Below are 16,808 nucleotides of genomic sequence, written 5' to 3'. Positions count from 1 at the left end.
TAAAAGATTTCCTAACCATAGCTTTTTCTTTAAGTTTTTAAGGAATATTTGAAGTTAGTACTCTTGGTGCTAGAGTACCTTTGATGCTGTCTGTCACAGTTCATGGCAGCTGAAGGAAAGTTTTTTTGATGGTAGGGTGGTGGATGAACAATAAGAAGGGAATGAAGTTGTACTTTGCTTGAAAATTTTTTTTTTATCAGGCCTCATCTGGCGTATTATCTTGTATTAAGCATCACATCAAAGGATGGATAAATAGGCCTTGCAAATTCACCAGGAGATATGGCGGTTTATTGGTTAAATTGAGAATTGGTAGTTTGAACCTGTGTTCTTAATTTTAGCAAACACTGATCATGCCTCAACCCAATTCAACCTATATATCCATTTTTAAAGTTTGTTTTTGGTCATTCAAAGGCACTTTGAATCTAACCAATTTGGAATGAAGAGGGCAAGGGTACCAAGCTTCCTGTGCAGAATGCCTTACTATATTTCTTGTGGTGTTTATGCAATAAGTGTTGCTGCTTTTAATTAGTTGTGAAGGCATATTTTTACCTGCTGTATCTCTTTTTTTTTTAATAAAGAACTGCATTGCTATGCAACTGCCACAATCATTAGGGAACTGTTTGTATTGCAATGGAAAATCAAATGTGTCAATCCTGGCAACGTGCCTTGTCCTCATTAGAATTGATGTCACAAAGTGAACTTCACGAGAGCAGTCTACAGGGCAACCTCAATTATCTGACACGAGCAGGGAGTATTTTGATCGGATACTCTAATGTCCAAATAACAGTTTACCCAAGCATCGGGACCTTGAGGTCTTGTTCAGGTAATCAAGGTTGCACTGTATAGGGCCATCTTGTGGCAACTGTGGTAGTATCCAAACCTCTGGACCAGGAGGTCCAGGTTTAAATCCCATCTGCTCTAGAGGTGTGGAATAGCTGGTCTGAACAGGTAGAGGTGTCTACAAGGCGAAAGTGAGAACTGGAGATCAGAGGCCAGATTAGTGGTGCTGGAAAAGCAAAGCAGGTCAGGCAGCATCTGAGGAGCAGAAAAATCGACGTTTCGGGCAAAAGCCTTTAATCAGGAATGAGGCAAGGTGCCTCTGAGTGGAGAGATAAATGGGAGGGGGGTGGATCTGGAGCGAAGGTAGCCACGAATACAGTAGGTGGATGGAGGTGGGGATGAAAGTGATTTGATAGGTTGGAGTGGATAGGGAGGGAGGAAAGAAGATTGACCGGTTATGAGGGTGATGAGCTGGCAGGCTGGAATGGGGGTAAGGTGGTGGGAGGTGAAATGAGGAAACTGGTGTCTACCAGCTCACTGCAACATGTTTATATTTGAAACCACCATGTGAGGGTGCTGACCTGGAATGAATTGTGAACATGGGATAAAGACTTTTTTGGTTTTTGCTGCTTTTCGTGGCTTAGGGAGTAGTTATTTTCCCCTTGGTAGATTAAATTGGTGGCACTTAATGCATGACTGAGTAGACTGTGCTCAGCTTATGCAAGGGCCAGCCTGATGAGCCAAATATACAGTTTGTTCATTTTTATTTTATTTATTTCAGAGTTGGTTTTAAAGTTGGTGTGAGAAAGTATGCTTATAAATAATTAATTAAACTGTGGGCGGCACGGTGGCACACTGCTGTCTCACAGTGCCAGAGACCCGGGTTCAATTCCCGACTCAGGCGACTGACTGTGTGGAGTTTGCACATTCTCCCTGTGTCTGCGTGGGTTTCCTCCAGGTGCTTCGGTTTCCTCCCACAGTCCAAAGCTGTGCATGTCAGGTGAATTGGCCATGCTAAATTGCCCGTAGTGTTAGGTAAAAGGGGTAAATGTAGGGGAATGGGTGGGTTGCGCTTCGGCGGGTCAGTGTGGACTTGTTGGGCCGAAGGGCCTGTTTCCACACTGAGTAATCTAATCTAATTAAGGATCAAGTGGGGACATATAGCTGAATAAGTTATACTTAATAAATGTGTATTGCAGCCTACATATGGTGTGGAATATTTTTAAATGCAAAAGACTTCTAAAAGTGTCTGTGGGATCTCCCTTTAACAGTGAAAAGTACCTGACAATTGCATAGTTCAGTAGTTTTTAAGCATTAGATTTGTAATTCTGTCCTATACAATTCAGCACCTTTTAAGGACTCCCAAAGTTCGGAGACTGGTTTCAGACTGAGAAAGGAAACTCTTGCACTTCAAAAGTTGTGTCCGACCTCCTGAGGCAGCAAGCAGCAACTTCTAAAGTGGAATCTGTCTTCTGAGAATTTGAACTTGTCCACCATGCAGCTTGTACTGATGCAGTCAAGTGTCTAAAATGGGGCAAGTGCAAATTTTCAAAGTAAAATCAACAAGGAAAAACTGCTCGTTAGATGCTGCCTGAACTGCTGTGCTCTTCCAGCACCACTAATCCAAATTTTCAAAGTAGCAACTTGGATTGAGTCACCAGAGTTACTACACTATTTTATATGGCAGGTAGTTAGATTTAACCCTTTTGCCAAAGAGTCTAATCTCAGACAAGATCTCCAATATCAAGGGTGCAGATGAGCTCAGACTTGGTTGCTGAATTCTTTCCTGATCAATGATTAAAATTTTGATTTGATTTTATTATTGTCAGCTGTACCTAGGTACAGTGAAAAGCTTTTGTTTTCCAAGTAGTACAGGCAGATCATAACATATAATGATGATTGTAGGATAATTGAACAGACCAAGGGATACATTGTTCCTGCTGCACAAATGGTGTACTAAAAGGAAGATCAACATTAGATTTGAAATTTTGCGAAGTCTATTCAGAAGTTTAATAACGGCAGGGAAGGCGCTCTTGAACCTGTTGGTGTGTGTTTTAAGCTTTTGTATCTTCTGATGGAAGAGGTTGAAAGAGAATATAGCAGGGGTGGGAAAGGCCTCTTTGAGGCAGTGAGAAGTATTGATTGAGTCAATGGATGGCAGGTTGGCTTGTGTGACGGACTGGGCTGCGTACACTACTCTAGTTTCTCATGGTCCTGAGCAGAGCAGTTGCTGTGCCAAGCCATAATGCATCCAGATATAATATTTTCTATGATGCATCTGTAATAGTTTGTGACGGACATGTTGAATTTCCTTAGCATCCTGAGGAAGAAGAGGTCTTGTGCTGCCTTGACTGCGGCATCATCCAGGACAGATTTAGATATTGTCACTCCTAGGAACTTGATGCTCTAGACCATCTCTACCTCTGCTCCATTGATGCAGACAGAGGTGTACTGCCCTCCTCCTGGTTTCCTGAAGTTGATGATCAGCTCTTTAGCTTATAAAGGCAGTGGGTTTTTTCCCTTCCCTGTACTTTGCGTTCTAACTGAAATGAGAAATGCACTGTTGTTAATACCAATGCTGAAACATTTCAATGTTATTGAAAGCAAGAAATTTGCCACTCCTTGTGAACACCACCTCACCGCTGATGGTTCCAGCAGTAGTTGATTTGTTTTGCAGAAGAGCTGAAGCCAAGGACTTGGTACAGATGAAGATTTCAAGTGGCAGCAAGCAGCTGAAAGTTCTGTGAGCTAGTTATCTATGACAAAGGCCACCTTTCCAACAGCTATGTGATTTTTAGTTCTTGGATAACTGAACACGTTGATGCTGTGAACAAAAGTGAGAAGCCTTAAGGCATCACAAGGACCTTGCTTTTCTTGGCAATATGAACAGGCTTATTTTCTTAAAATAGCATTTTGTTTTTCCTTCTTTTTAATAGTTGTATGCCCTGATCTTTTAACTGTTAAGTTGGAGAGTTTTTAGTAAGTGAATCAGCTACCCCATTCTTCTTTGAAATCATAGAACCTCATCATAGAATCTCTACAGTGTGGAAACAGGCCATTTTGGCTCAGCAAGTTCACACTGACCCTTTGGAAGAGTAACCCACCCAAAGGCATTCCCCTACATTACCCCTGATTAATGCACCTAACCTACACATCCTAGAGCACCATGGGCAATTTAGCACAGCCAATTCACCTAACCTACACATCCTAGAGCACCATGGGCAATTTAGCACAGCCAATTCACCTGACCTGCACATCTTTTGGATCATGGGAGGAACCCGGAGCGCCTGGAGGAAACCCACAGACATGGAGAATGTACAAACTCCACACAGTTGCCTGAGGCTGGAATCCAACCTAGGTGCCTGACTGAGGCAGCAGTGCTAACCACTGAGCCACCATGCCAACCAACTGGAAGCTTCCAGCGTAGGACAACCAAGTAGCAGCATTCTGGTCAAGACTACAACAATTTTCAACAGATCCTGTGACCAGAGATCCCAGTTCTTTCCTTCATGTATTGCTTACATTTTTGTGCTGATGGTTCATTGCTTACCTGTGGTTGGAATCTAATTACCTGTAATAAATTGTAATTCTTGAAGTATAGTAACATACAAAGCATAGACCGTCAATGAGGGTCTGAAAATCTGAAGTTGTGTACTGTATGGAATCTTTTTAATTTTTATGACTCTGGGAATACTAGGTACTGATTTTTCACTGTACTAACCCAATGGGATGGGTGAAATAGTTGAAAGTTCTCATGTCTCAGTGGAGCCACTTGACTGAGGATCAGGAAGGGAGAATAAGCAGTGATTGTATAATGCAAGGCTGAGTCTGCTGGTACTTGAGCACATGCAGTAGATTTGATTCATGTGTAGACAGCTTCGCTTTTAAGAAGTGTACCTATGTACTTTAAACTTCAAAATACTTGCCTTTATTACATGCACAGAATGATAAAATAATGGCATGTGCAATCAAATTATTGGCAGATCATGGTCACTAGCAAACAGTCACGACTATCAACTTTAGCTATTCTGCCAGTCAATTCAGATGGTATTTGATGAAGGTCTTGGCTCCATATTTCTGATTTCCTTTTCTTTCCTCCTTAGTTCTGTGGACCTCTTACATTTTCCTATCAAATCACTGTTTTGGACTTTTCATGCAGGTATTATTAGTCAGTGGTAACTGAGAATGAGTGTTCCATATTTGAAGTGTTTGTGGCTTCATCCTAGAGCAGCTCAGAACCCTAATTTTTGACCTTCCCATGAAGGCAATCCAATTCCGTCCACTCTATTTTAATCCTCTTCAGTACTGCTAGTAGGCCAGTCCTTTTTTGTTGTTTCAAGTTTCTGGATACTTGAAGGATACAAGCCTAATATACGCAAACTTTACTCTGAATATAACCCTCCTTTTATCCTTGGAATATTTCCAGTGTATGTGATGTAGCCTGAGTTATGGTGTTCAACCATGTGCATTATTGCTATATCACGGCTGTAACAAAACTGCCATATCTTTATTCCAACTCACTTGATTATTGAGGCCAATTTTCCATCGGATGTCTAAAATTTTTGTATCTACTAATTTTTTTTTTGTACTTGGCCAGCTTCCTCATAGTTTCCTTTTTTATTGAGAAAGTACTCTAACTTTCTTATTTTTAAAGTAGAAACTGTTCAATTTTCATATGAATCTCTGTCTGACAAGGTCTTACTCATTCTTAAACTTTCAGTGTAAGTTTTTTTTTCTGCTGCTGTCTACATTTTATTTATCTACACTACCTGCACTTGGTCCATAGCCTACTGTGCCCTAGCCTAAAATGGTAAATGAGATTAACTGTACGAAGTTTAAGGATCTCACCACCAGATATAGTCCAACAGGCGTATTTGGAAACACTAGCTTTCGGAGCGATGCTGCTTTATCAGGTGGGGAACGACCACCTGTAGCAGTGTTCTGAAAGCTAATGCTTCCAAATACGCCTTTTGGACTATAACCTGGTGTTGTGATTTTTAAACTTTGTCTACCCCAGTTCAACACCGGCACCTCCAAATCACTATTAGTGTAGTGTTTGTATGTCAGTGTAGATGTGGTGGGTCGAGGGACCGGTTTTATGCTATATTACATTATATTTCTTTTTGTTTTATTCGAGTAATTTGTAAGATAGGAAAAAGTTACAGCAAAAAAAATTTAGTTGCCTGTTATTTTTGTTTTGTCCAACTATAAAAGTAAGATTCTGAATCTGTTTCACCCCCTGCATAAATGCTGGATGCTAATCACATGTCTGAAACTGTTAGATTCGTAGAGATGTACAGCACCAAGATAAACCCTTCGGTCCAACCTGTCCATGCCGACCAGATATCCCAACCCAATCTAGTCCCACCTGTCAGCACCTGGCCCATATGCCTCCAAACCCTTCCTATTCATATACCCTTTTTAAATGTGGTAATTGTACCAGCCGCCACCTCTTCCTCTGGCAGCTCATTCCATACACTTACCACTCTCTGCATGAAAACGTTACTCCTTGGGTCTCTTTTTAAATCTTTCCCCTCTCACCCTAAACCTATGCCCTCTAATTCTGGACTTTCCCACCCCTGGGAAAAGACTTTGTCTGTTTACACAATCGTCTATAAACGTCTAAAAGGTCACCCCTCAGCCTCTGATGCTCCAGGGAAAACAGCCTCTGCCTATTCAACCTCTTCCCTATAGTTCAAATCCTCCAACCCTGGCAACATCCTTGTAAATCTTTTCTGAAACCATTCAAGTTTCACAACGTCTTTCAGATAGGAAGGAGACCAGAATTGCACACAATATTCCAACAGTGGCCTAACCAATGTCCTGTACAGTCGTAACATGATCTCCCACCTCCTGTACTCAATACTCTGACCAATAAAGAAAGCCTACCAAACACTGCCTTCATTATCCTATCTACCTATGACTCTATTTTCAAGGAGCTATGATCCTGGACTCTTTGTTCAGCAACACTCTCTAGGACCTTACCATTTAAGTGAATAAGTCCTGCTAAGATTTGCTCTCCCAAAATGCAGCACCTCTCATTTATCAAAATTAAACTCCATCTGCCACTCCTCAGCCCATTGCCCCATCTGATTAAGATCCTGTTGTAATCAGAGGTAACCTCCTTCGCTGTCCACTACACCTCCAATTTTGGTGTCATCTGCAATCTTACTAACTATACCTCTTATGCTCGCATCCAAATAATTAATAGAAATGATGAAAAGTAGAGGACCCAGCACCGATCCTTATGGCACTCCACTGGTCACAGGCCTCCAGTCTGGAAAAATAACCCTCCACCATCACCCTCTGTCTTCTACCTTTTGAGTCAGTTCTGTATCCAAATGGTTAGTTCTCCCTTTATTCCGTGAGGTCTAACCTTGCTAACCAGTCTCCCATGGGGAACCTTGTCACATGCCTTGCTGCAATCCATATAGATCACCTCTACTGCTCTGCCCTCATTTAATTTTCTGTTACTTCTTTTAAAACTCAACCAAGTTTGAGACACATGATTTCCCATGCACAAAGCCACGTTGACTTTCCTCAATCAGTCCTTTCCTTTTCTAAATAGATACACATCCTGTCCCTCTGATTCCTACCAACAACTTGCCCGCCATCGATGTCAGGGTCACTGGTCTATAGTTTCCTGGTTTGTCCTTACCACCCTTCTTAAACAGTGGCACCATGTTAGCCAAACTCAAGTCTTCTCACACCTCACCCTGTGACTATCGATGATACAAATATCTCAGTAAGAGGCCCAGCAATCACTTTCCTAGCTTCCCACCGAGTTCTAGGGTACACCTGATCAGGTCCTGGGGATTTGTCCACCTTGATGTGTTTAAAGAACACTTCCTCCTCTGTAACATGGACATTCTTCAAGATGCAACAATCTATTTCCCTATATTCTATATCTTCCCTGTCCTTTTCCACAGTAAGCACTGATGCAAAATACTCATTTAGTCTCTTTCTCTTCTCCTCTTCCTGCCCTGCCATCTCCTGCAGCTCCACTCAAAAGGCTGTCTTGCTGACCTTTAAGGAGCCCTATTCTTTCCCTAGTTACCCTTTTGTCCTTTAATGTATTTGTAAAAACCCTTTGGAGTCTCCTTAACTGTATTTGCCAAAGCTATCTCATGTGTCTTTTTGCCCTATGATTTCTCCTCTTAAGTATACTCCTCCTGCCTTTTATACTTTCCTAAGGATTCATTTTATCTATTCTGTTTACAGAGAAACCTCAATTATCCGAATGAGATGGGTGGGCACGATTTCATTTGGATAATTGATCATTTGGTTAATTGATTCAATGCCTTTCCTGTGGGGCTCAGCGTTTTCTGTTAAGTCCACTCCCTGTTCAGGAGACGAGGCAGCAGCACACCACGCACGAGTCCCTACCTGCCCCCAACTCTGTCCAACACTGCCCTGCCCCCCTCTTCCCCTAACCCCCCCTCCCTCTGCAGGACAGCCAGACCAGACACCAACAACAGGACTGTTGCTGCCTTTGTGGGGGGTGGGAAAAAAGAGTCTCCAAATAGCACGTGCGCAACTTTTTTACTGCAACATTTTGACAGGTTCCACCTTGGACCTGCACAGGGCAATGTTGTCGAGATAATCTGAGGGAAGGGTTGGGGGTGTTAGGGTACACCCCTGCATAGAACTCCAGGGGAAGGGTTGGGGAGGTGGTGGGGGGGGTCGGGGGTCAGTCCATCACTGAGACAGTGCCTGAGCTCCCATCGATGTCCAGGACTGTTCTCAACAGCATTTCAGTAAGCTCAATTCACTTTTGATCATTGATCGCACCTTTTGCTTACAATGTTGGTAATACCTCCTTTGGAATGTTTCTATCGGGACCTTGATCATCTTTGGATCATCCGATAGTTCGATAATCAAGGTTCCACTGTATACCTGACATATGCTTCCTTCTTTTTTTCTTAACCAAGCCCTCAATTTCTTTAGTCATCCAACATTCTGTTTCCCTACCAGTCTTTCCTTTCACCCTAACAGGGATATACTGTCCTTGCACTCTCTTTATCTCCCTTCTGAAGGCTTCCCATTTTCCAGCTGTCCCTTTACCTGCGAACATCTGCCCCCAATCAGCTTTTGAAAGTTGTTGCCTAATCCTGTCAAAATTAACCTTTCTCCAATTTAGAACTGCAACTTTTCGATCTAGTCTATCTTTTTCCATCCCTATTTTGAGACTAATAGAATTATGGTGGCTGGCCCCAAAGTGCTCCCCCACTGACCCTTCCATCTAAACTGAGGATATTCGACCTTGGACCTTCAGGTGACCATCCCCCAAGACTGACTTCGGGACAGACAGCAGCGAAAAGTGGCCAAGCAGAGGCTGATAGCTAAGTTCCATACCCATAGGGAGGGCCTCAACCAGGACCTTGGGTTCATGTCACACTACAGGTGACCACCATTGCACTATACACATGGATGGGCACACAGACACACTTATACACAGATGTGCAGACAGACACCCACACACCCTTACAGACACACCCACTCCCACACTCTCACATGGACCCCCTCACAGACTTCAGACACTCTACACTCACCACACACACACACACACACACACACACTTTCTCACACACTCAACTCCCAACCCAGACAGACAAAGACCCACATTCACACACATATTTTGTGGGGTGAATTTGTACTTGCAGGGTTACATTGTACTTTATTCAAAAACTGCATGAATTCACATAAAACTCCATTATCTCTTTTTAGCTTAGAATCAATCTAAGCATCATGGCATAGACAGAACGCACAGTGGGCTAACACCTTCAACATATTGTCTAGCTATCACCATTGTTAACAGCTAACCTGAGAATGCAACTTTTTAAAAAGGTTTTGTGATTTACATGTGAAAATATCATGGTATTCAAACAGATGAAAGACATAACAGACAATCAATTTTTCAATCTATAATTTCAGTTACATCACACTAAATTTTTGCTATAAATTCTGTTAGGATTGAGCCCTCCACTTTCACTTGATGAAAGAACGGTGCTCCGAAAGCTAGTGTGCTTCCAATTAAACATGTGATTTTTAACCATCTAAACTCTTAACACTGACAATCCCAGTTTGTTTGGAAAGCTTAAATCCCCCACCATAACCACCCTATTATTCTTGAAAACTGAGACCTCCTTACAAATTTGTTTCTCAATTTCCCTCTGACTATTAAGGGGATTATAGTACAATCCCAATAAGGTGGTCGTCCCTTTCTTATTTCTCAGTTCCACCCAAGTAACTTCCCCGGACGTATTTCAAGGACTATCCTCCCTCCGTACAGCTGTAATGCTATCCCTTTATCAAAAACTCCACTCCCCCTTCTTTCTTCCCTTTCTATCCTTCCTGGAACATTAAGCTGCCAGTCCTGTCGATCCCTGAGCCAGGGCGAAGACAATATATATAATACAGTTTGTGTGTTTTTAATAAAAATGCAGTCCCTGATATTATAGGAAGGAACACTGCACCAAGATGCTGACTTTCAGAGATATTAAATTGAGACCCAATCTGATGGCTTTGGGGAGCATATAACGCATGCTGGTTGGGGTGTTCTCTGTCTTATGCTCTCTCTCTCTTTCTGCTTCCTAATCTCTCTCCCTCCCCATTCCATGTCCTGGTGAACATTGTTTCTTGGGCCTGTTTATTCATCCACTGCTATTGCTATTTTCTGGGGGGTTTGCGGAGTGTGCATTAGCTGTGGTTTTCTGTATTACAGCAGTGATGACTTTTCAATAAGTGCTTCATCAGCTGTGAAGTGTTTTAGATAGCCAGTGAGTTTTTATCTCTATTCAACGATTTGCGTTTATATATAATGTAATGCTTTCAGCCCTGTTATGCTGAGGTTGAGATGCATGGTCATGACTCCTCGTTTTAACTGGTGTCTCATCTGTCCTGACAAGAATCTGAAATACTGACATAAAGCGAAAAGTAGGATCTGAATCTTTTGCCTTCGGTTCAGATCATGAGCCATCTCTACTATACCTCCTTCCAACTGGGAAAGGTATCCAGAAGTGTTGTGCATGGATGCTCTGTATCTGCAAGTACATGTACAGCAGTGTTCCTGATTAATTTTCTGGTTGGCATTGGGTGTTTGGATAGGCATGGATTTCACTGCAGCACATTAAAATGTAAAGCTGGCAGCAATTCGTCCCAGCTCTCAATCTGTGCGTGAGGTGGAATTTTCTTAGGGTTGAGTACTGCCTTTTAAATTGTTCCTGTGTGTTTCAGCATTTTGAACGGAGCTGCTACACTACCCAAGTCGCTCTCCTGGTAGATAATGTGACTTGCTCACAAGCACACTGGAGTGTTTTAGGCAAACTGCTCATTGTTTCTTCACTAAAGAGTCCTTTTAAACTAAATGCATTCTCCATAGTAGTTGAGAAACTTGTCTGTCTGGATGTTAAAAATTGAATTATCAGCATGTTTCATGGAGGGAGTAACCTGGTCAGTAGAATATGTCCAAAATTGTAATTGGTTAAGAACTGCATAGATCCAAAATAAAATTGCTAACTTGAGCTTTATTCTGTTAAGCCAAAGTTTCTTGTCATGCAAACTGTTGTTAATGCAATTCTGCAACTAGCTGTGCACCCTGTACATCTAGGAACAAAGACAGACTTGAATGTTTTGATTTGGCAATAAGTTAAGCTCCTAGATGTATGCTGTGTATTCTGTACACAGTTGCTGAGCAAAAACTTGATATCCACTTGTCATGTTCCAAGAGATGGTGAGGAGATTCCCTACAGATTTAATTCTCCAGAGTGGAAACAGACCATTTGACCCAACAAGTCTACACTGCCCTCCAAAGAGAAACCCACCCAGACCTTCTGACTAATGCACCTAACACTACGGGCAATTTAGCATGGCCATCTGCACATCTTTGGATCGTGAGAGGAAACTGGAGCACCCGGAGGAAATCCACACAGACAAAGGGAGAATGTCTATGTGGAGTTTGTATAGTTGCCTGAAGCAGGAATCAAACCCGGGTCCTGGCGTTGGGGCTGTAGTGCTAACCACTGAGCCATCGTGCCACCCTGAAATTAGCTATAATGCGATTTGATGAATTCTGGATGTTGTGTGGCTAACCACTTTCTACTGAATGGGTTTAGCAATTGTCTGTCAGTTTTCCATAGTGTAATTTTCTATAGTATGAGGTTGTGGAGGGACAATTGTTGCATTGTGGCAGAGTGACCTGTAAAAGTATTTGAGGAAGTAGATTTTAAGTTCAATTTAGTTATTCACTGCAGATAAGCATATAGCTGTTGTTACTCTGCATGTTTGTGGACTCCTATCAAAGAATTCAGTTATTTCAATGAAAGGCCTAAAAGCAAAAATAGATATGTGGCGATAATGTTGCTTCAAATTGTTTTGTAGCCATTGAGTTCTCCTGCATGGAATCAAACACGTCTTTTTTTTTATTGCACTGTTTTTAAATTGATAGAACTGTTTGTCAAAAATTAACAGTTGCTGAAAGTGTCAATTCAAACTGTTCCAAAGTTTTAGACAAGTTCATGTTTGCATTTTAAACAGCAGTGCCTGTTTTGCAAACAATTTCTTGTTTATGTGCCAGAAGTATTGGCTGCGTTAATTTTTTAAAAAATGTGGTTTCTGCATATTCTAGGCAGTGCATCACTATTTGCCTTCAAGCAGTATCTGCAAATATTTCCTAATTAATCTGTTCAGATGTTACAACACCTCCTGGAGCATGTTGATTTGAGACTGGGCCTCCTGGTTTGAAGGTAGAGATGCTACCACTGCACTGAACCCTAAGATATTGAGCATACTGGTTCTGCTTTACATTTTCTGATTTTAACCTGCTCAGGGTTACAATACTGCTCAGGAGCAAGTGGAACTTGAACGCAGGACTCCTGGTTTAGATGTAGGGACACTGTCACTATCACTAGAGTTCCCTATTTGTAAATAAACAAAAGTTGCCACATGCATTTTGGCAGAAGTTTGAAGGATGGTGTGGGATATTGAGGGTCATGCTTGTAGCATTTTTGAGTGACCTGGTCTAGGACTACCTGCATGTAACCTTAAGATACCTGGAAGTAGGTGAGGAGAAAGAAATCCCCAAAGCAGAGGGCACTGCCTTTATTTCTATTTATATTGGAGGGTCACAATGGGTATTGTCCTCCATCTAGTACGACACCAGGACTTCTAAGCAAAAGCGCATGTTGACTACTGGAGTAGTCTGGATTCTGGATTTTAGTGGTGTACAGACACTACATATGCTCCAAAAATGATCAGCTTGACTGTGCATACCACTGTTTAGAAATATGTGGTTGCAAAAAAAAAACTTATTTTTGTAATTTTTCTCCCCCCACCACCTCCCCCTCCTCCTCATTTATACCCCTGACCCCACTGATTTTATAATCCTTTTGTATGAGGCTACTAGCTAGCTTCCTTTCTACTGTTATTTCAGTATTCCTGGCTATTTGATTTGATCATGGATTTAGTTTCACTGTTGCAGTTTTATCAGCAGTTATAGAATTCCTTCTTCAAGAATGTTCTGTTCTGAAGGTTTTTTCAGCTTTGACTGCATGTAAGTGAATAGCCTTATGGAATTGGACAACAAAGTATTGTAACTTAATCCAGGTGCAATTAAGTAGCTTTTTTTTTGAAAGGAAATGGATGGAAATCATTTCCCTAAACTTTCTGATACCTGAAGGTTGACACTGGTAAGAAGTTAACCCATTGACTTCTTTCCAAATCTGACATCTGAATAAATAAGATGGGGTCGGGAATGGATATTAGATTAATGAAATGAAGTATTTTCTATTTCCATGTTTAAGGTACTTGCATCTGGCAAGCCCCATTGCTGAGTAAGTGGGAGAATATTGAGTTGATTTTTTTTTGTGTGTGTACTGTGGAAACAATAATTAAGTTTATTATTTGCTCTTTTTTTTTTTGTAGCTTGATGACTGTGCACTGCAGCTGTCCCACAATGGTACCTATCTTGATTTGGAATCTAACTTGGCTGAACAGAAAGATGAATTGGAAGGCTTCTTGGAAGATCCTGGGTAAGAATGTTTGTAGGAAATGTCCACATGTCTGTCTGTCTGTCTCTCAATACATCCATGACCATTCCTGACTAGGTCTTGTATTACAGCTTGAGCTTACTGATGTTGCAAACTGACTTGCACAGTTGTTGTACAAACTCAACGTGTATGTGGTGTGCAAGGACCACGTAAACCTAGTAGGTGCTTAAAAAGAACATCTTCGTCTTAGAACTTTAAGCTTGGATAGCAATGACTGTATAAGTGGGTGAATTGACTTGAAATGCTGAGGCACAGAAGTTGGATTAACTATAAAAGGTCTCTGCAGTTGTCAATTTCAACTTTAATTCTGCTCTTTCAGAAATTCCTCTGGGTCAGGTTCTACTCCGCTCTATATCAAGTGACTGGTTTGCTGTGGTTAATTGGGTCTGTTATCAATGTCCTTTTTGATTTTTCATTTTCCTTCAGCCTACAACTTGAGGCTGTGTAATGTTTTTGTTCTGGTCTGTTGCTTAGTGATGGAGTTTACTCTGAGCACGCAACTTGGTCAAGAAAAATAAGAACCAAGGAGTCCATTTAACAAGTGATATTGGTGAACAGACACCGGTACCCCACACTCCTCCTTTGTAACTTCGCAACATTTCTTGCATATTTGTACAGAACTATGTTTGACTCAGTAGATTTGCATGACAATCCTGGAAAATAGATTCTGCCTTCCATAATATCCTTACTAAATGATTTGATTTCATTATTGTGGCAAGTTTCATAATACAGTAAAAAGTCTTTGTTTTGTGTGCTAACTACAGAAATCATACCTCACATAAATCTGTCAAAGTAATAGAACAGAATACAATGTTCCAGCTATAGAGAAGGTGCAGAGAAAGATCAACTAATATGAGAGGTCCATTCATAAGTATGATAACAGCATGGAAGAAGCTGTTGTTGAATCTGATAACTGCATATTCACCACCTATTTAATAATTGGGTGTCTTAAGTATATTTTGCTGTGTAAAAAGGCCAACACCACCCTCCTCTCTGTCACCTTCCATTCACGACCTGGATTAATACCAATCAGTGCCCAAAGTAGTTTAATAGCGTATTATTGCTTCAACACACTGTCTCCCTTGCATAGTGTTTTCAATTCTATACAGACCACTTTTCCTTGATGCATCAAAATAAATGGTTTGCTTTGCAGCCCCAACTGTAAAATCTACTTCAGTGACTGGCTGTTTCTAATAATGTTGCTTAAAAGGTGTGCACCTAACAAGATACTTCAGATGTCAACCAAGAGTGTTGCTTTGAACAGGAAATGGGACTAACTAGATTTAAAAAAAACTCAATCAATTTTAGGTAGTATAATGTGAATGAACTGTTGCAACCTTTTTGACTGCAGTGCTTCCCAAATTTGGGAAGATGAGGGGGAGTTTAAGCAAAAGTTGTTTAAACCTTTTTTTGGGGGGGGTGGGGAGCTATATTTTGAAATTGTGGTAATGAGAGGGAACTAGTGGAGTGAATTTTTTAAATGCAGTCTTTGTTTTGCAACAGAAGAGGATTTTGTGCTTGGCTCACTGAACTCTAGTGGCAGAAGCTGTATTGCAACATTAAGTTCTTGTGTAATAAATTTTGGTTATTCATTTGACATTGCATATGTATCCAGGAATTGTCTCTATGAAGATGAGTTGGCCTTTTTGTTTTGGTTTCACCTTTTTTTTTAGGTGCTGAATTGAAAACTGAAGGGCCATCATTCTAAGAACAGGTCAAACTTCTGCTCCTTTGTTAAGAGGATACAGTTTGAAATGAAAAGAATGAAGAGATTGTTAGATTTGAGTGTTAAAGATAATCAAGGGATACGATATGGAAATAGTGTAGCAATTCAGCCCTCATCTCAATGGCATTGTTGGCTGGAATAGATCAAAAGGCTTACTCATCCTTTGTATTCTTTCCTCGAAATTTAATAACGCTTAAATAGCAATATGCTTGCTGCTTTCCTTAACTCTATATATTTTAATGGCTCTGATGCCTGCTAAAATGTTTTTACAAACGAATGAAAGTTGCTTGTTACAGTACCCTTACCCTGAAACGTTGGCTCATCATGAGGGTGTAGTTTCATGAGTTTGGGCATTTTTACCTAGTTTTCCATTTATAGCTAAGACATGCCAAATCACTTGACTACAGAGAGCATTGTAGTGCATCAAACAGTTGCTGGACTTCTTGCAGCAGTCTACTGGCCATGTTCTGAAGGTATGCAGTCTTTCATGAACCTAGACTACTCTGGACTTGGAGAGGTGACTCTGGCTCAGTGGCTAGCTTCTGACAGGAAGGTGAAGTTAGCCTTAAGGTCTTGAGAACTGGTGAAAAGACATTTTTATTGGGGTTGCTTCGCAAGCATTTTGCATTTCGAGCGGGGGAAGAAAAAGTGTAAACTTTAATGTTTTAAAGCTGGTTTGCCATCTGGGTTCCCAGCAATGGGATGTAGTCCAAAACTACCTGCAGGTATTGAATTTATAAGGTTCCTAAATTTATGAGGCAGTGAATCTTTTTCTAATTAAGTTTTAAGACTGCAAAAGCAAAAGGATTCACAGTATACGGTAAAATTTGGTGTTGGTTATTCAGGGGTGCTGAGCATGAAGTACCTTGGTGTTGAATTACTCCAGAAGCCTGTTTGGCTGCATGCCCACTCTCTGTATCCCCTCCTGTGGGAATATGTGAAATGGAAACACCACTTTGAGAGCAGAGGTTTAAATGCTTTTTCAATCAAATCTAGAATAGTGGAGGAAGTTGTAATTCAGGTGAGTTTTTAACGGACTTCCTTGAAGCAATATTTTACAGTTGATTTAGGGAATTCAGCCGCCCTGCAGATGAGACTTTTTCTTCCCCCCCCCCCCCCCCCCCCCCCCACGCTTTTTCAGCCTGCTTTAGAAGAATCCTTTTGAACTATACACTTGATTTTCTTTACACTTTAATTTTTTTCTCTCCCCTTGTGTACTGAGTGTACTTTGGAGACTGAGCTAATAGGAAGGTGGT

At 41.1% G+C, this 16,808-nt stretch overlaps 1 protein-coding gene across 17 annotated transcripts in view; it reads left to right on the top strand.

Moving 5' to 3' along the window:
* fhod3b (formin homology 2 domain containing 3b) overlaps positions 1-16,808 on the top strand; it is a 612,757-nt gene that overhangs the window by 35,758 nt on the left and 560,191 nt on the right. For all 17 annotated transcript variants that reach the window (XM_072560542.1, XM_072560537.1, XM_072560540.1 and 14 more), the window contains exon 2: positions 13,702-13,808. In XM_072560542.1, the coding sequence (XP_072416643.1) occupies positions 13,702-13,808 (107 nt within the window). The remainder of the gene's footprint in view (positions 1-13,701; positions 13,809-16,808) is intronic.

Source organism: Chiloscyllium punctatum, chromosome 41 (genome assembly GCF_047496795.1).
Source record: "Chiloscyllium punctatum isolate Juve2018m chromosome 41, sChiPun1.3, whole genome shotgun sequence".
NCBI classification, from domain to species: Eukaryota; Metazoa; Chordata; class Chondrichthyes; order Orectolobiformes; family Hemiscylliidae; genus Chiloscyllium; species Chiloscyllium punctatum.
The sequence above is the reverse complement of the archived record's forward strand: the minus strand, read 5'-3'. Positions and strand labels throughout refer to the sequence as shown.